The 26,223-nt window shown below is 46.1% G+C and overlaps 1 protein-coding gene across 1 annotated transcript; it reads left to right on the top strand.

The window, feature by feature from the left end:
• Positions 1-16,384: 16,384 nt before the first annotated feature.
• thbs1b (thrombospondin 1b) lies at positions 16,385-24,923 on the top strand. Its single transcript, XM_029002891.1, has 23 exons — positions 16,385-16,642; positions 16,751-16,821; positions 16,921-17,480; positions 17,571-17,646; positions 17,743-17,823; positions 17,907-18,016; positions 18,274-18,399; positions 19,128-19,224; positions 19,742-19,915; positions 20,008-20,184; positions 20,268-20,441; positions 20,527-20,654; positions 20,730-20,882; positions 20,978-21,196; positions 21,319-21,426; positions 21,873-22,032; positions 22,120-22,238; positions 23,369-23,603; positions 23,698-23,925; positions 24,016-24,287; positions 24,392-24,489; positions 24,579-24,718; positions 24,819-24,923. Exons 2-23 carry the CDS (start codon positions 16,758-16,760, stop codon positions 24,824-24,826), a joined length of 3,507 nt encoding a protein of 1,168 aa, XP_028858724.1. The 5' UTR covers positions 16,385-16,642; positions 16,751-16,757; the 3' UTR covers positions 24,827-24,923.
• Positions 24,924-26,223: the final 1,300 nt, after the last annotated feature.

A 26,223-nucleotide genomic window follows, 5' to 3' on the forward strand; every position in this document is an offset into this window, starting at 1 on the left:
CATGTAGCTTCATGGTGGGGTATCCTTTGGCCCTCTGGTCAAAGGGTCAAGGGTCATGAAATTTGCGAATCTACTGCAAAATGGAACGAAACTGACTTCTCCATCATAACAACCAGAAGCTGATGCACGTGTTGTTTTCCATCAGACTCGACCACATAACCTATAGCAAGAATGTCCCGGCGGAAACCCCCCTATCTCCTAGTTTGTTGTTTTCTGTCACCAGTATTTTTATGGAAAATAAAACCTCTTGACACAGACACCAACATCAACATTCAACGGCAAGATGAGCTCCAACATCTGCTGTCTCATATTTCACCTTATCAAGCCCGGTTTGTTTATTTGTTCCGACACCATGGAGTATTGCATGAGAGAGTATGTATGTAACCTCCCACTCTAATACTTATATGGTTTGCTATACATTATCATCACTTACGTGGTCCGGATTGACAGATCTGATTGATGTTAATTCACATGTTTTGATCCACTTATTTTATTCCCCTGTTTATTCAGTGCAACTCATTGGCATAAGTTGCCAACAAGCAAGAGCCAACATTTCACCCTGCATCCGATTTGGTTTAGCGGGTTACGCAACTCCTCACTATGCCCTTGCATCACAACGTTTATTTGTGCTCGTTGGTAAGTGGGTATTTACGTGATTAGACTTTGGTAACACGGTAACTCATTTTTCATGAATGAAAATATCCCCAAATTCCCAGGTCTTTTGCCCTAAGCGGGTTGCTTTGGATTAAGAAAATGTTACTTGGCACCGGAAAAAAAATTCACATGCATGTTCCGGACTTGGATCAAAGCGCAGGCCTCGACTGCCTCCCACACAAACATGACCCCCGTGACTCTCTACCGTAAGCCCCCTTCTTAAACCAGAGACGTTCCCATTCAGATTTTTGCCCTGGAACAGGGCCAACTCTCCATCTTTTTATAATTTTTTTCCTGAATGTCTTCCTCTCTCTCCAGTGAGAGAGTGAAATTGATTGGAGTCAAGTCGGGCTTCAGTTTTCATGACTAAGGTCCCCCCCCGTCGAGCAATTATTGCCCTACAGACAAAAGAGTTGCGCAATCCGAGACAATAACCCAGGGAATTCTGCCCACTTGTGAATGGTCTATGCGTAGATCACATTAAAGAGGATGGATCAGAATCATCACGAGCAGTTCAGTGGTACCGTACACGTGTGCGGCGGTCCAAACCGACGCATGCCGGGGCGCATTTTCCCACAAAGTCATTAGGGATTCGCACCAACAAAGGAGGTATTGGGTTTCACTGGCACAGAAGCGGAGCCCTAATAAAACAAACAGTGGTGCACAGTGGTGCCCCGTCAGCGGTCGCGCATTACTGTCAGCGAGCTGAACAAGTGCCACGCTGTAATGAAAATGGATTTGATTTACGACGATCGGCCGCAGGACTCTTCGCGCCTCTTAATGGCGCTTGGAAAACGTATTCTCCCAAAAGGGTCTGCGTGGATTTTGATATATTTCAGTCGAGAATGTATTTTGTTTTCTAAAAGAATGCTTGTAGACATCAGATTTTAAATTCTTTGGTCAGTCCCAGTGCATTGGAGTTAAAAATCATGTATGATATTATTTCCTCTCTGTCCTGTGCAAAAGTCATAGGCAGTTGTGAAGATTTTTAAATCCTCCTAACAGTAACTGTTCAGAGGGGCCGTAAAACACATTCAATTTCATTTTAAATGAAATTTGATTCTGTTGATGTCTAGAGATATACTGGAAGAACTGAAGGCTGGGCTCTCGGAGAACAGCAGGATGACAGAGCCGTAGACAGTTACATTTATGGCATTTAGCTGAGGCACTTGTCCAGAGTGACGTACAATCAGTAGTTACAGGGACAGTCCCTTTGGAGACACTGCATAGGGATACAATGGCAACAAGTGGGGTTTGAACTTGAAGAGAAGGGTTGGGTGCGGACATGGCAAAAGGAGACACAGAGGACATGCCAGGCCTGCCGATTTATTAATTTGAACCCCATAGTAGATGTGGCTGTTCCCATATGAACCCTGGTCACCTCAGTGCCCGAACATTGTTAATAAAACAATGTTAATAAAATTTCTTGCAGCCTATATAAATATATTGGTCTGTATCACTGCCTGTAGACCTTTAGGTTATATCTATCTATCTATCTATCTATCTATCTATCTATCTATCTATCTATCTATCTATCTATCTATCTATATATATATATATATATATATATATATATATATATATATATATATATATATATATATATATGTATATATATATGTATATGTGTATATGTGTGTGTGTGTGTGTGTGTGTGTGTGTGTGTGTGTGTGTGTGTATATATATATATATATATATATATATATATATATATATATATATATACGACTACATAAAAGCACATTTAAATGTGCATAGGACCATGTGACATGTTGTGCACATAGTTTTTATGGGTCTTAAGAACGAACCGCAGCAATTACATACTTAAACACAAAATGTGCAAGCCCTAATGTGTGAAAATACATAATGCTTTTTAATCCCACCAATAATTAATTGAAACTGCAGTTTTCTGTATGCATCTACCAGAAGAACTGAAGGCTGGGCTCTCACACCTCTGTAAACAAATTAATACCTTCTATACGAAAAAGTCTGAAGATTTGTTTCTTTCTCTATATAATATGTATAACACGATATTTAGCAAATTGAAACTTTGCTCTATTTATGGGTTCTAAACTAACTAACAAAATAATTTATTGTCACTGCATTGTATCATATTGTGGTTAAAAAAGGAATATGATGATTAATGTAATGTTCTTTATTTTTTGTGTTATGTAACGTTCTTTTTTCCCCCCTGTGTTTTGAAGGTCTGCCGACTGTCGGCTGATTAAGTGGCTAAATCTAATGTGAGACAGATGCTGAAGGAGGCGTTGTGGTCGGGACAGGCCCGGCTACGGGGTGGATTAGCGCCCGGTGACCACACATTCCTCCCCCACAGCCGCTCAGGAGGCCACGGGACATCTTGCACAGTTCCCGCGTTCGTTTTTGCTCGCTGACAAATCCAGTCGGGAGGAGGTATTTTAAGCGATCAGAGGCCGCCGCTACACAAGCCAGGCCCGGGTGTTTTGACAGCGCGTGCTATCGCCCGGCCGATAGGGCAGCGCGGGACAGCGGCGGGCCCAGAGAGCCGTAGCCACAACAAACAGAAGCCGTTTAAAGGAAAAGCAGCTCTGGTTCTCATTGCTTCAACTCCGGCCAACTTCCTCCAGACAAGCAGATTAAGCCAAACGCCGCGGCTGCCGCTGCACGCTGTTTTCGCGCACAGCGAAGGGTAAATGGTCCCGTTGCCTTGGTGTCGGTGTTTCTGTTTCAACACTCTTGTACATAAAGCGCCGATCCCCGGAGTCGGTGCTATGTGACCAGCCCGCTCCAAATCTCTCAACCCCATTGTGGCCGGACGATGGGCGAATGGACGCCGGCCAGTTCCAGTGTTCCCTGGCAAGGTCACAATTACAGGGAACACAGTGAGTAGGTAGCGTTGTTTGTTCAAAATTATTACGTCCATAAAAGACGGCCATTAATTAGGCTGCTGGCGTTCAGCTCCGACTCCGGCACATTCCATTTAATGGTTTCCTGGAGCAATGTAAAGAAAGATTAAAGATGCCTGTTTAAGCAGAGTCAAAGGGTCTAAGTTGAGCTGGCCAGTCGTCTCCGGCCGCTATAAATCTGCCAGACTATCTGGGACATCTGTGTTAAGATTTACTCGGACAATATTGCGGATTAAAAAAAAAAAAAACTTACCGTAAGAAGGATCACATTTCCCCCTCGGGCATTTTGACAGGCATAAGCGTATCTCTGACTCTGCTGAGCGCAGCAGCAAATATGCTTCCTCATGCCAAAATAGAAACACAAAAAAAAAATTCTAAATTTTGTCAATTGGTCCTTTTTTCTTTATTCATTTATTCATATTCATGTGTGTGTGTGAATAAATTGAAGGTCGGAGGTTATCAGGTTTTTCATCAAGACATTCAGCTGCCCAATTAGCTCCACTTTGACCTACCTTGTTCTGCTGAAACCATATGAAACCATACGTCTAATTTAAGTTTAAATTGTATGTTAACATTTGAATTAAGTTTGTTGTTAATTGAATGGGTGTCATGCTGCTGAATGGGTGTCATGTACTGGGTGTCATGTACTGAAGTACATGCTGGTCCTGTGAGAATTCGATGATTAAACCCTGATTATTTGAGCTGCCTCCATTTGCTGTATGGCGGTAGGAAATGCTGCTCTGGGAAGTCTTAAATATGAACATATTTGAGATATGAACAATGTAATGTTGTCATGTTCAAAAGTTGAACAGCTAAACTACACATTTCACCATCATCACTTCAAAAAGGAACATAGTGATACAGGATCCTGTCGGTTGTAGGAAAGTCTTTTTTTCTGTTTGTGGCTTATTGTTACAATTACTCTGTTGTGTCTAGAGTTTTGATATGTGATATGCATTAATCATTGCTTCTTTTATTTTCTTCTTATAGAGCCCATTTAAACAATCTTACTCAACCAATGTGCTGTACAGGGAATAGCTTGAGCAAAGATGGCAGAAGTTCAAAGAAATAAAAGATATTAAACTAATAAACAAAAGTGAGTGATAGATTCTAATAAATGTCATTTAATGTCAAAAAGTCACAAGTCTTATAAAACACATTAAAACTAGTGCATCATTCTCTACCACAGCAGAAAATCTAATGTATATATAGTGTAGATGTGTTTTAAGCAGTGTTTTTCATAAAACCTTCTTAGTCCTGGGCAGATCTCATCGTTCCAATCTTTGGCGTTGTCACCAAAGCAGCCCTGTCCCCTTTTTTCAGCCTGAATTGGTCAGATGACATCTTGTATGCGAGATATGTGAGACATGGGGGTGCCTCTCCATTAAGACTTATATTTCTTGGGGGGGGTGTTTCTAGATGTTTTGGACACAAATGTTTTGTACTTGAAGTGAAGGAGACTTCAGCATGTAAATGTCACTTTTTTCACTTTGTGAACATGACCTGTTGCATGAAGAGTAAGCTGAACAGAAAATTTATTGCCAGCGAGTAAATAATTAAAATACGATGATCTAAGCATTTAACTGCCAAAGAGTTTCACTGAAGTGGCTGATGGCATCCCTACATACAGCAGGGCCTGCCGCACAGCTTCCACTGCAGCTGGTAAATGAGTAGCTGGCTCTTTTACCATAAATACCTATTAACCGGAACTTACGTATAGTTCTGTTAAGAAATACATTTGATTTGAACATTTGATTCGCAAGGTTGCGCAGAGTGCAGTGTTCAGCGCTTTGGGTGTATCTCTTTTGACTCTTGACTGGAAAACATTTAAGAGAAGCTTGGTTTGACAAGAACAGACGTTTGTAGAGTAGTCTGGTTGTCTAGACTCTGTGTTCAGTGCTGGAGTCGACTCCGCTCCATGTTTGCTTGTTCTTTTTGTGTTCACATGATTCCGGGCCATCTCATGTTCACCCTGTGATGGACAGGTGCCCTTTTCAGGGATTGTTCTTGCCCGCCTGCCCTCCAGCAGATCATTGGTAATAAATACCCCGTTAAAAACTGTTATGAACACTATGATGGGGATGGGGCACTGAAGGGGGGGGAAATAATATGTTATATGAAGCAGGTGCGCTATGCAGCTTTCCAATGTCAGAAAACAGAAGTGGATTTGGGGAGTTCACAAGGTTCACATCAGACCTGCCCATACCTTCCCTGTTTAGACAAGCATATGGACTCCCCACAGAGCATCATACTTGAGGATTTGTCCATCGGCGTTTGAATCCATTGTGTTCTGACATCCAACATCCGGCTGCAATTGAGAAGTCAAGCACTGCGGCCCCCTACCTCAAAGACCTCAGACGGCACAACCACATGTCTGGGCGTGGCGTTTCTATTCAAATGCGCTGCCGTTTTACATTAAGATGTAAGTCGAAGGCCCTGCAGGAAGCAGAACAATGATGTAGCTGTGAGCTGCCTGTCAGTGGGGTAGCCGCTTTTCATCGCAACGTGATGAGTATATGAGCCATAATGGGAAGCTGAGACTCCAGCAGTGAAGCTCATACATTTGAAAAGCAGATTCAATTGTTTAAAACGGTCTGTGCTTTAATTTTTTATTGATTTATTTATTGTTGTAAAATTTTGTTGACAGCCAACATGTGTTTCCCTTTAAAAAAAAATGTAACAATAGAAAAACTCCTGTACAGTATTAGTTTAGTTTAGTGTGTATATACATAAATATTTTTCTTTCATGATTGCACTATGGGGGGAACATGTGGAACATTATTGTGGAACATTATTTCAACACACAGTGTACTGCGTATACTGTTTTACTGACAATAAACCAGTTTTGAATCTTGAAGCTTGAAAACTCCCCACCCCAGCTCAAAGTGCCATGTAATCAACAAATACATGTTAATAAGACAGCACAAGACAATATTCATATAAATATATGTACACACACATTAATCCAGCATCACCTTCAGATCAGTAACTCAGGGAATGAAAGGTTGCCATTTATGATAAAACCTTGTGGTTGAGCCTCTCAAGGTGAATTTAGGTTTTTCCAGCTTTATAAATAAACGTAGTTTCTTTAAGCCACCGTGAAGTAGTGCGAGCAATAGTGGACTTCCAGTGTTACAATATAGTATGTCTGGCTATCAAAGAGGCAAAAGCTAGAACATCTTGTTGCACAGAGGTGAGTAGGAGACAAGGTTGCCTAGCGGAGGGCAGTGGTGGCCTAGCGGTTAAGGAAGCGGCCCCGTAATCAGAAGGTTGCCGAATCTCGATCCGCCAAGGTGCCACTGAGCAAAGCACCGTCCCCACACACTGCTCCCCGGGAGCCTGTCATGGCTGCCCACTGCTCACTCAGGGTGATGGGTGAAATGCAGAGGACACATTTCACTGTGTGCACCGTGTGTTGTGCTGCTGTGTATCACAACGACAATCACTTCACTTTATCTTTATCACGAACATCGGTGACACCAAAAATGCCGGTGTGTGGAGAGGCATGTATAGTCATGATGTCAAAAAAAACCTTAGCCAGAAGGAAAACAAATTTGGGCGCACAGGAAGGTCTGTGACACTTATCACACTCATCAACCACATCGGGATACATAGATGAGAGTCGTGGTTTTGGCAGGTGAGTCCTGTGTACAACTTTGAATTGAAGCGGTCCACGATGCGCACATGAAGTGGTCGATCTAATGTAATCAACAGCTCTGCATCCCATATTTCCAGTAAAGTTTAGACCTAATTCACTAATTCCATAGTAATGTAACTTCAGTGAGTGGGTAGGGTGTTCAAGGATAAAATCAAGTTCTAAAGTTTCGAGATTACTCCTTTACTATTAGGATTAAGCTTGGCAAAAACAGAATGTGCCGTTGCTATGCATAATGATGAGATCTGTATTAATGTCCTTTGCAGATGTGTAAATTGACTCTGTTTTGCATGTTTTATCGCATCCAAGTCATCATTGTGGTTTAACTTGAACAAAAACAGGATGGACTTAATAAAATGAATGTATTATTTTGACCCAAAAACATTCAAATCAGAAGAGGACAAATTAGAAATGCGATCAAACACACCATCCACAAACAGATCATTGACAGTTTTAATACCTTTGTTGTACATTATGCCAAAGGTCGAATCCTGAAGTTATGGAGGGAAGATGATTATTAATTATTGGGACGGTGGAGGAGGCCAAACAAAACTTTTACCAAATTTGGTGAAATGCTCATTTTGACAACATTCATCATGCCAACCAGCGATAGGGGGAGATTATTCCATCACTTAATGTCTGGTTTTACCTTCAAAAATAGTGGAATAAAATCAGCTGAATATAAATTGGAAAAAGGTTTTCTAACATGAATGCCTATATAGTTAAACCCACTATGACTAATCTGGAAAGGAAAGTCAAATTGTGCTTGAGCGATCTCATTAACACGAAAACATTCATTTCTTTGCAGGTTAAGTTTGTAACCTGAAAAAGACCCAAAGGTCTTTTGCAAAATAGTGAAAATTTCATAAAATTGGTGAATAATTCCTCTTGTTTCTTTGCCTTGACAGTAATGTGCATTACCATCTGCCTGTTTGCTTCTAATGTTTATCATGACAATGACAAAAAGTACAAGAAATTTAATTAATCATTAGAGAATTCATTCATGGGGCATTTAGTTGTGTAACTGTCTCCAGTATGATGAAGTTCCTTAAATGGTTGATGATCATGAAAATCATATTTTTCAGATTATATGAATGCCAGACACCATCACCAACTAACAGAAGATACTTTTTCATTACTTGTTTGTTCCTTGTGGTTTAGATTTCCAAAATGCATCCATGACCTTGGACTGGACTGTTAACCAAAATGTCTCCATCAGCTGCATCCACATTTACCACTGTCAAACACTAATGGAGTTTTGACTAATAAACAGACTAATAAATAAAACTGGCCAAACATGACTAATAAACAGATTAATATAATCCCTTACCCAGATCCACCAGATCTCCCAAGCCATCCAGAGAATGTAAGGGTGCGGGAGGGCTACCAGTCAGAAGTCAGTGTGGTTGAGTTCCTGGAGCCCGTCTGGTGATGGAAGTTTAAACAAATGATTCAAGCCCAGATCTATTTGAAAGTTTTCGGGTCAAAATAATAAATTAATTTTATAAGTCCATCCTGTTTTTGTTCAAGCTCGACACGTTTGTCCATCAAGCAAACCACAATGATGACTTGGATGGGATAAAACATGCAAAACAGAGTCAATTTACACATCTGCACGGGACATTAATACAGATCTCATCATTATGCATAGCAACAGCACATTTTGTTTTTGCAAAGCTCAAATAACTAAAAGACAGACGGATAGCAAGCAGGTTGAAATGCTTTTTTTTCCCAGTGGAATATTGAAATTATCATATTTTTACTAAACAAAACAAGTGGTTTGACCTGACGTCCTTACAAAGCTGGTGAAGCCAGCGGCCATTATAATGTACCTAGGTCTAGTCCAGCGCTGTTCTTCATTCAGTACCAACACGACATTGACAGGATTCTTATACAGTTCACAAATTCCCATAATTCCCTTTTTTTTATTGAGCCCTGCAGGCGCTCCGCCACGGCAGACAGGGGTGTTATGATTCGCTTCCTGTTCCAGGGCGGAGGCCCCCGCTTGACGTCACACTGATTTCTGGGTACTGAAAGATACGAAGGAATTTGCCTATCACCCTCAACACAAAGTGGATTAATTAGAAATACACAAACCACATAAACGCTAAATGGAGCGTGTTATATATAAAGCAAAATAAAAGCACAATTATCAAGGAAGGGGTATAACATTCTGAATCCTGTTTTTCTCTCTTCTGCACTATTTTTCACTTTGGTAATTTAGTAGTTCAGTCTTTGGTACCATTCTCATTCTGTTGGATATCGCTGCACGCTGAGATGTGCGGCAACAACAGGCCATATCGTAAGTTACATTTATTTTAAAATTTAAACATTAATTATTTTGTGTGCATGAAACTCCAAAATAGCAGTACTATTGCATCAAAAGTCTTGATCTGTATGGACAGACTATGGACAAAAAGCGTCTTTTTACAATTTACACAAGCACAAAGCAGCTGAGACGGGAACAGTTCTCAGAGCCCCGAGTGAGCAAGCCAACGGCGACAGTGGCAAAAAAAAATAAAAATTTGTCGTAACTTGATGGCCCTGGGTTCATCGATCAAGTGTAAATCCAGCTCTGTGGAGAGTTTTGTGTGGCTCGTGATCTGTCCTGGCTGTAGATTCACATGGAAAATGATTTTAAATACTGTGCAGGTCCAATAAAAGCATAAAAAAATGACAAATGAAGCAAACCGTAAAAAAAAAGGAAAAAGTTCAGTACCACTTCAGTACTAAAATGCCACAGTCACAGTTGTATTTTTTATCATCACTGTGCTATGCTATCATGCATAGCGAATTGCTTGTGTTCTCTCAGTGGTACCAGTGCTGAAGACAGCAGGTCAGCCCTTATATTTCTGTAAGAACGTACTGGAGAGGCTTACGATGGAAAGGTGACATGACTGTGAGACGCGAATCGCTGCCATCTCTTGCCGGAGGAGACGGGAAGGCCAAGTTTACCGCGGTAAGCACACACCTATTACGCCTCGGTTTATGTCTCTGCATGTGATAACCTTGTGAACGGCATCTGTAGAGACACGGGCGCTCCTCCTAACTGCTTGTTTGTTGATACACACTGGCTGGGCTTGGCGGGGCTGCACAGGTCGGGACAGGACGGCAAGATCAAGCAGAGGCATGAACTCCGGTGCAATTCTAGAAGCGAGTCCGGCACAGACCAGGAACAGGAGCATGGGGGACAAAGGTGCCACTGTGGAGTGCATTGTTATGGAAGGATTGGTGTGGTGTCTGTCTATCCATTTGGCGCTCCCACAGGACATGCAGGTGGAAACTTCTCCTGGGATATTTTTCATTTACCACCCCCCATCTAAACAATGAGCAGTACGTGTGCAGGTGACCTCTCAATATCCCCAAATATGAGAGACTGGAGGCTGTTTATTGCTGCTCTGGGTATGAAGGAGCAGCAGGAATGTGCAGGCCTCTACAGGGAAGTTACACACACACACTCATATATATACACATTTTATAAAATATTTAAAAATCGAAATGTTATGCTTATTTTATGCTAATTGTTGAATTGATTTTATATATATACACACACACACACACATACATACATACATATATATATATATATATGTATATATGTGTGTATATATATATATATATATAAAATATTATTTTAAAAAAAATTTCCTTAGAGTTTAATTCTATTTTATTTTTCTATTTCTAAGCGGCAAGATGAAGCACACGAAAATTCCCATTGAAATTCCTATTGAAAAATTCCTCAATTGAATTTAATATGCTTGCTAATGTGTCAGGAGAAAGAAGAAGATGCAATTCTACATTAGCTAACAAGCACCTTCTGCAAGCGTAATGATGTTAACATTTCTTTTTTACCTTTCAGTGGTTTGGCTGATGTGATCAGCACGGCCAGCATGAAAACACAACATAAGCTGGTCAATCCTGCTGGAGCGACCAGGGTAAAAACATGGCTTACTTCTGCAGTGCTACAAGTACATTTTTATGATAGGGTGGTAGTATCCTAGTGAGTAACACTCTCACCTATGAACCAGAAGACAGGTTCAAATCCCACTTACTACCATTGTGTCCCTGAGCAAGACGCTTAACCCTGTGTCTCCAGGGGGGACTGTCCCTGTAACTACTGATTGTAAGTCGCTCTGGATAAGGGCGTCTGATAAATGCTGTACATGTAAATGATACTAAAGTCCATGTAGAAACGTCAGAACGCTACTTGGTTTGTGCTGTTAATGTGTGAAAAGGAACCTACAAAACAGAGAAGTCATCATGTTAGAACACACATTTATGTGACACACTGTGACAGAATCGAAAGGAAACTGTGGTGTGGCATGCAGCTGGTGATAAGCAGTAACAAGGACTTTTAGACTGACATGACTGCACCAACCATCATGGACCTGTCATTGTTACGCAGCATCTGGAAAACCTCAAACACAAAATCATGACTTGGCACAATGGCCAGGGAAACGTCTGCTATCCTCTTTGGAGAGCGACTTTTGTGTGTCCAACCTCCCGTTTGTAGGTTTGCCGATTTAAGATCACCCACGACTTGCTGAGGTGGAGAAAGCGTGCTGGTGGTATGTGGCCCCGCAGATACAAGGTCACGGAGTCTCCGCTGTGGTAGAACGCTTGCAGATGTTTCCACTCCGATGCAGGGCAGAGATTTTTATAAGAAGGCAGTGGACGTGTGATGCTGGGTCTCCCGTTCTCATGTCAAGCCAAGAGTGAAGATATCAAGGACAACCTCTGCACTTCATAATCTCCTGATGACATTTACATTTACAGCATCAGTAGAGACACTCGGGGTTAATTGTCTTGCTCAGGGACACAATGGTAGTAAGTGGGGTTTGAACCTGTGACTTTGTGGTCTTCTGGTTCATAGGTGAGAATCTAACCCACTAGGATATCACAGCTCTTTTCTGTCTAATCTCAATCCGCAGATAAGCATAGGAATCTCACCGTGACCCTCTGTACTATGGAAAAAATGTTGAATCAAAAATGAATTTTAACTTCATACTATTACATTAAAAAAATTATATTTTGAGAAAATGCATGTGTATCTAAAAATTGGTGTTTTTTTAAATAAAATATCAACCACTCATTAAGAACTGCATTTGAGTGTTCAATGCATATTTTTATGTTGCAGTGGATGTAAGGGCAGTGGTGGCCTAGCGGTTAAGGAAGCGGCCCTGTAATCAGAAGGTTGCCGGTTCGAATCCCGATCCGCCAAGGTGCCACGGAGGCACCACTGAGCAAAGCACCGTCCCCACACACTGCTCCCCGGGCGCCTGTCATGGCTGCTCACTGCTCACTCAAGGTTATGGGTTAAATGCAGAGGACAAATTTCACTGTGTGCACTGTGTGCTGTGCTGCTGTGTATCACATGTGACAATCACTTCACTTTACTTTAAGGAGATAAATAGAGAATAAAATAATCTGACCTACCGACACACTGAAACTAATTTTTTTTTTTTTAAATGTATCAGAATGATGCTACTACTTGCAAGACTCCTCTCACCCCATCAGAATGTTTGCCATTGTCGCAGGTACATCTGCAGTTCCCCAAGCTCCAACTGTAATCTGTTTTAATGCACTTTTGACAGACAAGGCAAACGTGGCGCAGAAAGCCAAAACACGCCATTGGTTTGAGCGAAAAGCGGCATTCACCGCACGAATCGGAACATCCAGTGCATTTTTTTGGACGCTAACTATGCTCAGGAATGCTAATTACGTTGTCGGTGGACCCACATTAAAGAAAAAAAGGAAAAGCGGGCACTCCACGAACTTAGCAGTCTGACGATGGAAAGGGCTCAAGAAAGCATTCTTAGACACTATTAGATATTTAGCAATCCCATAATGCTGGGCCTGTGGAAACAAATCTCCTTTCGTCGGGGAAATATCCTGCCCCTGGTCCGGGCGGGCCAGGGGACCGTCCCAGGGGAGCTCTTTAATGACTTTTCTTGCTAATAAAAGGGGAAAGGAATGGCTTTCAGTAAACACAGCGCAGGTGGTCAGAGTCAGGGATGAACTTCCACCTGGTCTGCGTCCGATTCTGTGGATCCTTAACGTACGGTTTGCTGGCAAAAAAAAAAAAAAAAAAAACCCTACCATGCATTTCGGTTGCCTGGTTCGTGCGGTCCGTGCTGCTTGACCTTGCGGGATTTCATTGCTGAAATATTTCCTGTGCCTGGTGCTTTAATCATTAGCTACGAGCTCGGCAGGGGGGCCGACCCCTGCAGCGCTTTCGACCTCGGACGAAACTCCTGGTCTCGCTCTGTGTGGAACGCAGGTGTGGCCTCCCAGCTCCAAATTCCACTGCGGCGCTTCGGAATAACGGCACACGTACCACGAAGTTCGCAGGTGACACCACTGCGGTGGGGCTCATCTCCAATGGCGACGAGACAGCGCACAGGGACGAGGTCCAGAGACCGGTGGAATGGTGAGATGGTAACAACTTGGTCCTTGACCAATCAAAAACCATGGAACTCATCCTCGACTTCAGGACCTGCAGGCCTACAACCCATCCACATCAATGGGGAGGGTGTAGAGAGGGTGATCTGAAATGAGCGCTCCGATTGGACAATGATTTTATTTCCTGAAGTGAACAAAAGTTTGGTAATGGTTGATAAATGGGCATTCTCTGTGGCACAGAAACGTGACATTTTCCAGAGAAACGTGCCTCCTGTGATTGGAAAGTGGGTGTGAGGTGATTAGTAGGATGGTAGTAGCCTAGTGGGTAACACACTCGCCTGTGAACCAGAAGACCCGGGTTCAAACCCCACTTACTACCATTGTGTCCCTGAGCAAGACGCTTAACCCTAAGTTGCTCCAGGGGGGACTGTCCCTGTAAATACTGATTGTAAGTCGCTCTGGATAAGGGCGTCTGGTAAATGCTCTAAATGTAGGTGATTAATTCTGGATTCGACCCGACTTGTCCAGAGGCGAGACGAAGGGACAACTCATAACAGAGCGAGTAAGACGTGGCTCACTGGTTTCCAGTTAAAAACCTGCGCAGGGCCAGACAAGGGATAAAGGTGAAAGCCATTAGTGAGGAGGTGAAAGGTCATCTCAACTCATAATCCTGTCACACGCGAGAATGCGTCGCGCGCAAAGTTGGCCTGTTTGCTGGCTACCGAACGTAACCAGTGCAGGTGACCTTGTGCCCCCTCACGTCAGCCCGGAGAGCGAACATCAGATCGCGTCACCGCCTCGGCGGACGCCTTCCACGCAATCGGCTCCTGGCAACCAAGCACGCGGCGGGTTTTCCGCAACTCAGGAATTCTTCCAGGGAAGAGGTGAGCCGCCCTCATGCCCGCAGGGCGGAGATGGCAAACAGTGACAGAGACGAGGCCGCTGTCTGACGCACGCAAAAAAAACACGAGGCCCCCGGGGATCACGCTGAGGACGGGGTCGGCGGCCCGAACCCTGGCGGCCTCCACATCCAGCGCCGCTCCGCTCCAGCTGTGTCACATTATTACACAGGAAACATGTCAGCATTCCCCAATGTTAGCTACGCTAAGGTGGCCTTCTGCTAAAAAATAAAGGTGTCAATACTTCCATGTTTTGCGGGCTTTATTTTGAAAATTCCTGATTTCACTGCAATATTGCCACTTTTTTTTTTTTTTTTGCAAAGTACCTTATTCCAGGGGGAATGAATCAGGACGGTTTTCTAAGTGGTTTAATGCTGATTTTAAGAAATGGCAATTGGCCCATCTTTACACATTAAATTAAATTGGGGAGTGGTATTACACTGTGTGATAAAACATCCTCTCTTTTTTTATTATTAAGCAATGCTTCTTTGCTGAAATCGGCTCCCCTACCTGTCTGCCGGAAAAGAAGGTAAAGCACCAACACGGGAACGTGCAGGTCACCAGTTGACAAGTGTATCTGGGCATGAGCGAGACGTCAGGCCTGGTCCTCAGGCCATTGTGTGTTATGTCAAAGGTAACCGCCAGGTTTTGACTGGCCACACTTCTCTGATGTCAAATGAAATGTATAATCGAATAAAAAAAAAAACAGCATAATAAAAAATCAAAGCTATATAATGACCATTTTAATGCAGGCATATATCACTGAAACTAATTGAAAGAGGAAATAGAAGTTCCAGAAGAAAAGCACCTTCTGGCTCAGATTCCCCCTCAGGTAGTCATAACAGCATCTGTTTCGAGTGAGACGAACAAGGACCAATCGCTTTGTCTGCTTCTTCCTCATTTTTCTGGATTTGGACATCAAGATACTTGATGGCGGTGAGGAGTGGTGGTGGGAACGCGACCAAGACATGCACTGTGAAAGACATCACCGTTGCACAACACGAGATCTCCAGATGATCTCTGCAAAGCGAGTTGTTCTTTTCGTTTTTTCCTCCCTCTGAGATATATTAAGACCGTCCTGAAGAGGAGCACATCTGCCATGAACCGTGGGCTGAATGCAGCAATACCAGGTAGCATTTCCAGACAGGAGGTAGTGGCACAGAAACCCTCAGAAACGGGAAGTGGACGTTCCCACATATCACACTATGGCTGCTGTGTAAATACTTTTATTTTTTCAAGTTAATGTTATACACCCATTCATGCTCACATCCTCATCCAGCTGCTGAAAGCTGAACAGAAAGACCTGCCTAACATCGGCTTAAGCCGCTTAACCCCAAATGCGACTGCAAGCAAGTCGGGGCACGAGCATTTCAACACTATTTGGAAGGATCTCCCAGGATGGGCGCCTTTGGAACCGCAGCTCGATGCCGTTTTGGCCGTCACGTGGTCCCGTCATTACGCAACAGGCCGCTGTCCGTCGCGGAGTTGACGGCGGCCTCTAGCGGCCGGACGCGGGAGCGCAGGCGGTCCCGGCAGCATCCTCTCCGCTTCTCCCAAGTTCAGGGCAGTGCTGGTGAACTCGCGCTGTACAGGGGCATCTCACCGAGGGTCACACGATCGTTTTATTTTCGATGATTATGATAAATGAAGCGGTATTAAACGGAAGCGGTGGTCTATCGAGATGAAGAGCCTGTTTATGGAATTTCGCCTGTGGAATGCGATGCTTTTCTTTTCTTTTCTATTTTTTTTTTTTATCTGAGACACGCTTTCCTCGTTGTGAGGTAAGAGGATTGGCTCGTCCCTTTTCCCTTCCAGCATCTGATTGGACGAGGCGCGTCCTTAGGAATGTCGTGGAACTGTTTAAATAGCACTTTGCCCCCTCACTGCTTATAGCAGCATGGTTCCAGTCCTTCATCTACCGAGCAGCCACACTTGTTGAGAGGAAATCAAACGGGCTGCTGGATTTAAGAGAAAAAAAGGGACTTTCAAATTTGCCTTGAAAAAAAAAAAAAAAACTTTTTCCTCGTCCTGAAAACTTTTTTATTTTTTGAGGATTACACACTCCCGTTCATCCTTATTCCACCCTTTATTGGGATTGTACCAGTATATATATATTATTTTTTTGGTATAATTTCGTCTCGTAACAGGTAAGGAATGGTTTGCTCGCTGTTACCATCTTCAGAAATCGTTTATATGTGCATATATGTATATATAGTTTTAATAAACTATATATTTAATAAACTGGTTCCTCGCAGCGCTGGGATGAAGTTGACGGGAATCTTCTTGCTGCTGATGCTTTGGCGGGGCGAGGGCGCGCGCGTCGCAGGTATTAAATATATCAATATAATGAAATTATAATTAAATGTGTATACGATCGATTCGCGAGGAAGGGGGCCTGAATGAATGGGGTCTCGCCCCCCTGCAGAAACCCGCGACGACAACAACATGTACGACCTGTTCGAACTCGTGCAAGTTCCGAAGAAGCACCACGGGGTCAGCCAGGTGCGGGGCGACGACCCGTACAGCCCCGCGTACAAGATCCTCAACCCCGACCTGATCCCCGCCGTGCCCGAGAAAGCCTTCCGAGACCTGGTGGACTCCATCCAGGCGGAGAGGGGCTTCCTGTTCCTCGTCAACTTCAAGCAGCTGAAGCGGACGCGCGGCAGCCTGCTGACCGTGGAGAAGCGCGACGGCACCGGCGCGCTGCTCGAGGTCGTGTCCAACGGCAAGGCGAACACGCTGGACATCGTCTACTCCACCGAGAACAAGCAGCAGGTCGTGTCCATCGAGGACGCGGACCTGGCCACGGGCCACTGGAAGAACATCACGCTGTTCGTGCAGGAGGACCGCGTGCAGCTGTTCGTGGGCTGCGAGGAGGTGAACACGGGCGAGCTGGACGTCTCCATCCACACCATCCTCACCCACGACACGCCGGCCGTGGCCAGCCTGCGCATCGGCAAGGGCGCCGTCAACGACAGGTTCATGGTGAGGCCCGCAAGCCACTTTTTACGCGCGGCGCGCAGCGCGTCTCGGTGCGTGTCGTAGCCCCACGTGACCGCCTGCCTGCATCCACAGGGCGTGCTGCAGAACGTGCGCTTCGTCTTCGGGACCACGCTGGACGCGATCCTGAGGAATAAGGGCTGCCAGAGCTGTAAGTCCGCCGGAACCGAGGTGGCCAAAAATCTCGCCGGTCGTTTACAATGATGCGTAACTAACGTGGTGCTGCGCACTTTTCTGTTCACGACAGCTGACGTCATCAGCCTGGACAACCCAGTGAATGGATCCAGCCCAGCAATTCGGACCGACTACACTGGACACAAAACCAAAGGTAAATGGACGCCCTTCCAGCAGACATCCAGCAACCAAAAGACAACAGTAACAGCAAAAAATGTTTTAATCTCACCATTCCAGACCTCCAGATGATCTGCGGATTCTCTTGTGATGATCTGGCTGCCATGTTCAAGGAGCTCAAAACCCTTGGGGTGGTCGTGAGAGACCTGTCTCATCAGCTCAACAAAGTGGTAAGACTTTATTGGGGTTAGAAGTTACGTCTGGCGCCTTTGCAACGCAACTCAGGGGGAAATCCATAATACACACAAAAATGCATATGCATATCCAATAAAAAGGTTTTTCACACCAGTCTCAAAATGTGATGGATGCAGACCGTGCAGTTGACTGGTCAGTCCCACTGTCCCCCATAGCCGCGTGTGAAACGTCTCCTTCGTCCCGCCCCGCGTGACTCCTATTGAAACAGTTTTCTCTGTCGCGCCTCTTTCAGAACGATGAGAACAGGGTGCTGAACGCCAGGATTAATATCACAGGCGGCGTCTGCATCCACAACGGCATTGTGCACAGGAACAACGACGAGTGGACGGTGGACGACTGCACCGAGTGCACTTGTCGGGTGAGTGTCCCATCCAGCGCGTTCGGCGGACTGCCACTTGCCACCCTCTTGGGTCTTAACAGGAGCTGCGCCATGGTGGGCATCGGGCAGTAATTAACAGCCATGGTCCCGTTGTTGTGGGCTCAACAGGGGCGTGTCTCGCCTCCAACATCAGCCCCTAGCCTCTAATTAGGAGCGGGCGTGTGGATTTACGGTGGCAGGCATGAGAGAGAGCCTGGAACAGGGTCCTAATTAATAAACGTGCAGGACTGGAGGTGACTTCTGGGAATAAAGTTAAAGCTGCTCCACTTCGATTGGTCAGTTACAAATTACATTACCATTTATGGCATGTATCTTATCCAGAGTGACTTACAAGCAGCATTTACAGGGACAGTCCCCCCCCCCCCCCCCCCCCCCCCCCCCCCCGGGTTAAGTGTCTTGCTCAGGGACACAATGGTAGTAAGTGGGGTCTGAACCTGGGTCTACTGGTTCATAGGCGAGTCTGTTACCCACCAGGCTACTACCACCTGACAGGCTTGTTATTATTCAGTTTTATATTGTTTTATTTCGTTTTTAATCTCTTTTGGTTTGGGTATATAGTAGAGAGTAGATGGTGTAGTATATACACATATTTTACTTTACAACACATGTCACAGTTGGGTAGTTGGATTCCGGAGTCACAGAGCTCAGAAAAAGTGTGCTGGTCTCCTGGGACGAGCGACTCACGGCGTGTCATTTCGCCCCCGCAGAACTCCGCCACCATATGCCGCAAGATCTCCTGTCCAATCATACCGTGTGCCAATGCCACGGTGCCCGATGGCGAATGCTGCCCGCGATGCGGAACGCGTGAGTATTCGCACCGAAGGAGGTTGCGCCTGGGATTATGTGTCTTTTCAACATTCCAGTAAATGGCCCCTTGGTTTTTGTAACATTGGCGCTTTATGGGCCGGTCTTCTTTGAACGCTTGTAATTGCTGAAATTGGTTAAATTAGGGTGGAAACTTGGCTGAAAATTGGTTTCAGCCCAAAAATATATATATATTTTTTCGCACATCTTAAATAAACTCGGAAAGCCGCACTCGCCGTAGCCCTAGCGTTTCGCTAGATGCAGTTTCCCCGTCTTTGGGTGGCTTGACAGCTCAATGGGGATCCCTATGCGCTGGAATTTTTTTCCTTCCTCAGAGGCATTCCGGCCTCTTCGCCTTGTGCCAGGTTTCCCTGGAGTGGTCTCTGTCAAAGAGGGTCTTAATCGAGTCCATTAGAGCTCATGAGGAGACAGCTTCCTTTTTTTTTTTGCTCTTTAGTCCTACTGGGAAGCCGGCGCAGCTCTCACGTTGTCTAAACGTCTGTCTCTCCTCCCGAAGCGAGCGACTACGCCGAGGACGGCTGGTCCCTGTGGTCTGAATGGACCCATTGTTCCGTGTCCTGCGGAAGGGGCATTCAGCAGCGCGGCCGCTCCTGCGACCGCCTCAGCAACAGCTGCGAAGGCACGTCGGTGCAGACGCGAGACTGCTACCTCCAGGAGTGTGACAAGCGCTGTGAGTGGCTCCCGCCGGCCCGTCTTTCGGCTCTTTTACGCAACAAAAAGCGCACCTCCGAACCCCTGCCTTTCTTTTTTTTGCGCTCTCAGTTACTCAAGATGGCAGCTGGAGCCACTGGTCCCCCTGGTCCTCCTGCTCGGTCACCTGCGGCGACGGGAACATCACCCGCATTCGCCTCTGCAACTCCCCCACACCCCAGATGGGTGGCAAGCAGTGCCAAGGCGAGGGCAGGCAGACCAAGCCTTGCCAGAAATCCCCGTGCCCCGGTAAGCAGAAATTCCAGGTCCGATCCTAGACAGGGGGGATCCTGAAATTGGGGACAGTGCGTAACGCCCTTCCTGTCCTTCAGTCAATGGAGGCTGGGGTCCTTGGTCACCCTGGGACTCCTGCACGCTCACCTGTGGGGGAGGCGTCCAGACACGCAAGCGCCTGTGCAACAACCCGCCCCCGAGACACGGCGGGAAAGAGTGCCAGGGAGAAGCCAAGGCCACGCAACTGTGCAACAAGCAGGCCTGCCCTGTGGGTGAGTTCCCGCCGCAGCCGCCGCCTTGCCTCCACGGTAACCCGCCGAGGACGCCGTCTCACGGTCTCCGGTTTTTGGCTCGTAGACGGCTGCCTGTCCAACCCGTGCTTCCCTGGAGCTCAGTGCACCAGCTTCCCGGACGGATCTTGGAGGTGTGGCAAGTGTCCGACAGGCTACGCCGGGAATGGCATCAAGTGCAAGGATATCAACGAGGTAAACGTCCAGGCCCGCCCGGTTCTACGTTTACACGCTCCCGGCCGTTTGTAACCAAATTGCGCTCTCCCACAGTGCAAGGACGTTCCCGACGCCTGCTTCGAGTTCAACGGCGTGCACAGATGTGAAAACACTGAGCCGGGCTACAACTGCCTGCCCTGCCCTCCCCGATACGCCGGCCCACAGCCCTTTGGCCGGGGCGTGGAGGACGCCGCCGCCAAGAAACAGGTGGGCAGAGTCGCACCGCGGCAGGATGCCGGTACCGGCAGGTCCGTCTGAGCTCGCAGATCCTATAAGAGCCCGTCTGCCCTTTCATGTCCCAGGTGTGTTCGCCCCGTAACCCCTGTCTGGACGGCAGCCACGACTGCAATAAGAACGCGCGCTGCAACTACCTCGGCCACTTCTCCGACCCCATGTTCCGCTGCGAGTGCAAGCCCGGCTACGCGGGCAATGGCCACATCTGCGGGGAGGACACCGACCTGGATGGCTGGCCCAATGCCGACCTCGTGTGCGTTGAGAATGCCACTTATCACTGCAAGAAGGTAGGCCGAGAAGAACCAAATATTTCAGATGCTAATACATGGTGTAAAATATGCATATATATATATATATATCTGCCATCATATACGACTCATGCTGTATGTTCTTTATCTAACAATCATAGGACAATTGCCCCAACCTTCCCAACTCAGGACAGGAGGACTATGACAAGGATGGTATTGGTGATGCTTGTGATGATGATGACGATGATGATGGTATCCCAGATGACAGGGTATGTTAGGGTGTCTTGAAAATCAGGGAAAATGCATTCATCTGACATAAATACATTTAGTTCAATATTTTAATATTGTAATGTGTACTGTATCTTTGGAGTACTTGTTATATTTAACAGAAATGTAGTCAGGAAGGGAGGGTGGGTCACAAATGAAAAATATATATATTCCTTTCAGAGCCAAACCTCAAATTCCAGCGCTCTGAATAGCCTTCAGTGCATCGCGTTAATCCCAACATTATATCTGAAACGGTGCTTCTGAAAAGCCACCTTCACAGCCCCGTAACCTTAAATAAACCCACACGGCCCCACTGACCACTGCAAGCTAAACATTGACAGGCAACGTTCTGTTTGGGTGGTGCTTTTTTTTTTTTACGAGGCAGGGCGGACACTGTAAAACTTGTCTCTCGCTGCCAACGTCTGAACTTTGCCCTGTTTCCATGCAGGACAACTGCCCCTTCATCTTCAACCCCAGGCAATATGACTACGACAGGGACGACGTCGGAGACCGCTGTGACAACTGCCCCTTTAACAGCAACCCCGACCAGACTGACACGGACAACAACGGCGAGGGGGACGCCTGTGCAGTGGACATCGATGGAGACGGTGAGCTCCATTTATTAGCTGAATTTCTTGAAGACAGTAAAAAGGACCTTTCCGATCGGCCAAACGCTTTCTGTCTTCATCTGTTAGGCATTTTGAACGAGAAAGACAACTGCCCCTACGTCTACAATGTGGACCAGAGGGACACGGACCTGGATGGGGTCGGCGATCAGTGCGACAACTGCCCTCTGGAGCACAATCCCGACCAGGTGTGCATCGGTGGCAGGAAGCGGAATAGCGCAGGTGTTGTTAGTTCGCCTGTAATCCACGCAGATCCGTCTGTTGTGGAAGTCCTCCTCACGCCCTCCGAGCCGCGCGGGCCGGTGAATGGGGCGCCGCGGGGAGCATGAGCTTCGACACGCGATATAAAGGTGGAGAGAATCCTCCTTCACCTCGGGGGCAGAGCCACTGAATGAGGCATCGGGAGGCTTTTCAGCCGGGCACCGGCGTTCACACAGTCCCTGTGGATCACACCTGTGCCATGGTTAAGTGAGAAGCAGGAATGCGCGCCCTTTGAACAACGGGACCCATTTAAGGGGGAAAAACGGGCGAAAATTCGCATACCCTTTTAACCCCCCCCCCCCACCTCGCAAGGCACTGAAATGCGTCTACATCAACACAACCTGCAGGGACACACAGGCTCTGGCTGTAGGGGAATACCTCCACACAAGGGCCTGGTTTATGAACCAGGGTGTGTGCTTTTGCCAGAAGCAAGAGAAAACTGTGTTGCGTTTATGTGGTCAGGTGACGACTCATATGAAAAGCAGTGCGGCACGGGGTTATTTTTGGCCAGGAACGAAAAATGATTTATGTACAAAGAGTGAAAAAGAAGAACAGATTGCATAATACTGTTGAGTGTTGCTGGATTGCTGCAAAGTTTCATTTCCATTATAGCGCGTGAGTTTCATCGAGCTGTAATTTACCAACATGGACACTCTTTTCCAACTGGTGGCCTTGCTTGTTAAAGTTTAAAGTGAAGTGATTGTCACATGTGATACACAGCAGCACAGCACACAGTGCACACAGTGAAATTTGTCCTCTGCATTTAACCCATTACCCTGAGTGAGCAGTGGGCAGCCATGACAGGCGCCCGGGGAGCAGTGTGTGGGGACGGTGCTTTGCTCAGTGGCACCTCAGTGGCACCTTGGCGGATCGAGATTCGAACCGGCAACCTTCTTATTACGGGGGGGCGCTTCCTTAACCGCTAGGCCACCGCTGCCCCAGTACGAGGTCCTCATGGTTTAAATAAGTAGCTGTGAAAATATTAGGATTTCCTTTTTAATGCATATCGTTCACTTCTGACATGCACAAATAATATGACCCCATCCTGGTCCAACAGATTGATACTGATTCCGACCGTGTGGGAGACAAGTGTGACAGCAACCAAGACATTGATGAGGACGGTCACCAGAACAACCTGGACAACTGCCCCTATATTCCCAATGCCAACCAGGCTGACCATGACAAGGATGGCAAAGGTGACGCCTGCGATCACGATGACGACAACGACGGCGTTCCTGATGAGCGAGACAACTGCAGACTGGCCTTCAACCCAGATCAGCTGGACAGTGATGGTAAAGCGTAAAGGCCATTGCCATGTTGGCCTAGCACTGACCTTCCTCAGTGCGACACTCAAAATGCTTTTCTTTTCCACGCTTTTTTTCACAGGAGATGGTCGCGGAGATGCCTGCAAAGATGACTTTGACCAGGACAATGTCCCAGATATCTATGATGTTTGCCCTGAGAACTTTGACATCAGCGAGACTGACTTTCGCAAATTCCAGATGGTGCCCTTGGACCCTAAGGGTACATCTCAGATTGACCCGAACTGGGTGGTTCGTCATCAGGGCAAAGAACTTGTGCAGACAGTCAACTGTGACCCAGGCATCGCTGTTGGTGGGTACCAACATTCTCACGTTCTTTTTCCTGTTGTAGAGATCTTCAAAAAGTCTAGTGTGCCCGTTCATATTCCACCTTGTTGTACAGGTTATGACGAGTTCAATGCCGTGGACTTCAGCGGGACCTTCTTCATCAACACGGAGCGAGATGACGACTATGCCGGCTTCGTCTTTGGCTACCAGTCCAGCTCACGTTTCTATGTGGTAATGTGGAAGCAGATCACCCAGACGTACTGGTCCCACACGCCCACCAAGGCCCAGGGCTACTCAGGGCTGTCCATCAAGGTGGTCAACTCCACGACTGGTCCTGGCGAGCACCTCAGGAATGCACTCTGGCACACTGGAAACACGCCAGGACAGGTAAGCCGATCATTAGGGGTCCTCACAGTGGCTCCATTATCTGCAGGGCCCAGAGGAGGGCAGTGCGAATGCTGACCCGCCCCATGCATCTCGTTCCTATCCAGGTGCGCACTCTGTGGCACGACCCTAAGAATGTGGGCTGGAAGGATTTTACCGCCTACCGTTGGCACCTGACCCACAGACCACGAACAGGGCACATCAGGTAGGACTCAGTCTACCAAATCAGATGCTCCAAGTTCCTTGAGGTTCCTACACCGTGCAATTTATCCTCTACCAATGTCCAATTTATAGAGTTGTCATGTACGAAGGCAAGAAGATCATGGCTGATTCCGGAAGGATCTATGATAAGACCTATGCAGGCGGAAGACTTGGCCTCTTCGTCTTCTCACAAGAGATGGTTTATTTCTCAGATCTGAAATATGAATGCAGAGGTACGCAAAGCTTTCCTTTCTCCAAATCCTTTTTGAATTTCTGCCGGACTGACAAATTCTGCTTCACGCACGAGCTGCTTCTCCATGTGCTTCTCTGCAGATGTGTAATCGGCTGAAGACTGAAGGCTGAAGACTCTTTGCGGAATGCACCTTTCTGTATAAACTCGTGTTGCAAGCAAAGTCCAGTGACAGGCTTGGGTGGGTGGGTGGGTGGGTGGGGGGGAGATATCGTGCTACTCTTTTCTTCTGCGGCACACACACTGGTGGGGTAAAAGGGTGTGGTCAACCTCCAGGTCCGTCAGCGCCGGTTTGGGTGGCATTGGAATACCGGCTGACAGGACCCCTTCTCCACAAGCAGGTAGAGCAGGATAGAAAAGCCCCTTCGCTTGGCTCTAGGTGGGGAAACTGATCTCTCCCAGAGGGACCTGGTTCGGCTCTGTGTGGGAAGGCCTCCGTACAGACGACCATGCACTTCAAAACCTCCAGGGCACTCCCTCACTCTTCTGCTTCCGGGGTGAACGTCTGAAGTCGGACTTTTCACATTCCTGCTCTTCTTAATGCATAAAAGTATTTTTTAAACCATAATTTAAATAGTTAAATAGTTCTTTTTTTTTTTATTACGGACACGTTTAAAAAGATGAAGAGAGTTGTTAGAGGGTTTTTTTTTCTAAGACTGATGGCCAAGCAATGTATGATACTCAGTGGGTCTCAGAGTATGTAAATAGACCATATGTGTGCATGTATGTTTGATTGTGTTTGAGATAATGAGGAGGCCAATACAGAAGCAACGGAACAGTTTATGTGCTAAAACTGCCCTTTTTTTAACACATCTTTTATGAACAAAGAAAGCAAATGTAAGACATGAGGCTAGTTGAGCCAAACATTCATTCTAAGTGCTTTACAGACTCAACATGAACGCGGAATATGGCTGCTTTTGTTACACTAACAGCAGTAGATTTTGTTATTTAAGGTCAGTACGGATGTAGTTTACTCAGGGTAAGATATCTCAGCATTTTGCAGGAGGTCAAGCATGGATGGAGTCTAAACGTGCAGTTTTAAAACCTCCCGGTTAGATTTGGGACGACCTTACCTTACTTACTTACTTAAAGGGCTGCTCCCTCTGTCTTAAAAAAATCTGAAAAGCCACCTTCACACCAAAATCGTTGGTCAAATGCATGGGTGGATGAAACGATTTGAGCCTTGATGACTGAAGTCCATGTCCCCCTCACTTCAAACCAATGAACATTTTTTACACATGTGGCCTTACGCTCAGAATGACTTTTGTGTTTCCTATGCTGAGAAAGAAAGAGACAAATCCTCTAAATGTACAAAAATTACCTCATTGCAGTTGAATAATTAGACTTTTTTTGTTAAGTGAGTACTTATTTTCTGTCGCTTAAAGGATACAAATTTGTTAAAAAAGACCTGTAGCATGAGCTGTAAATAGTATGACTTTCTTTATAGACAATTGCCCATTCCCTCACCCTGCAAAACCGATAAAAATG

The sequence above is a fragment of the Denticeps clupeoides genome, chromosome 14, assembly GCF_900700375.1.
Source record: "Denticeps clupeoides chromosome 14, fDenClu1.1, whole genome shotgun sequence".
NCBI classification, from domain to species: domain Eukaryota; kingdom Metazoa; phylum Chordata; class Actinopteri; order Clupeiformes; family Denticipitidae; genus Denticeps; species Denticeps clupeoides.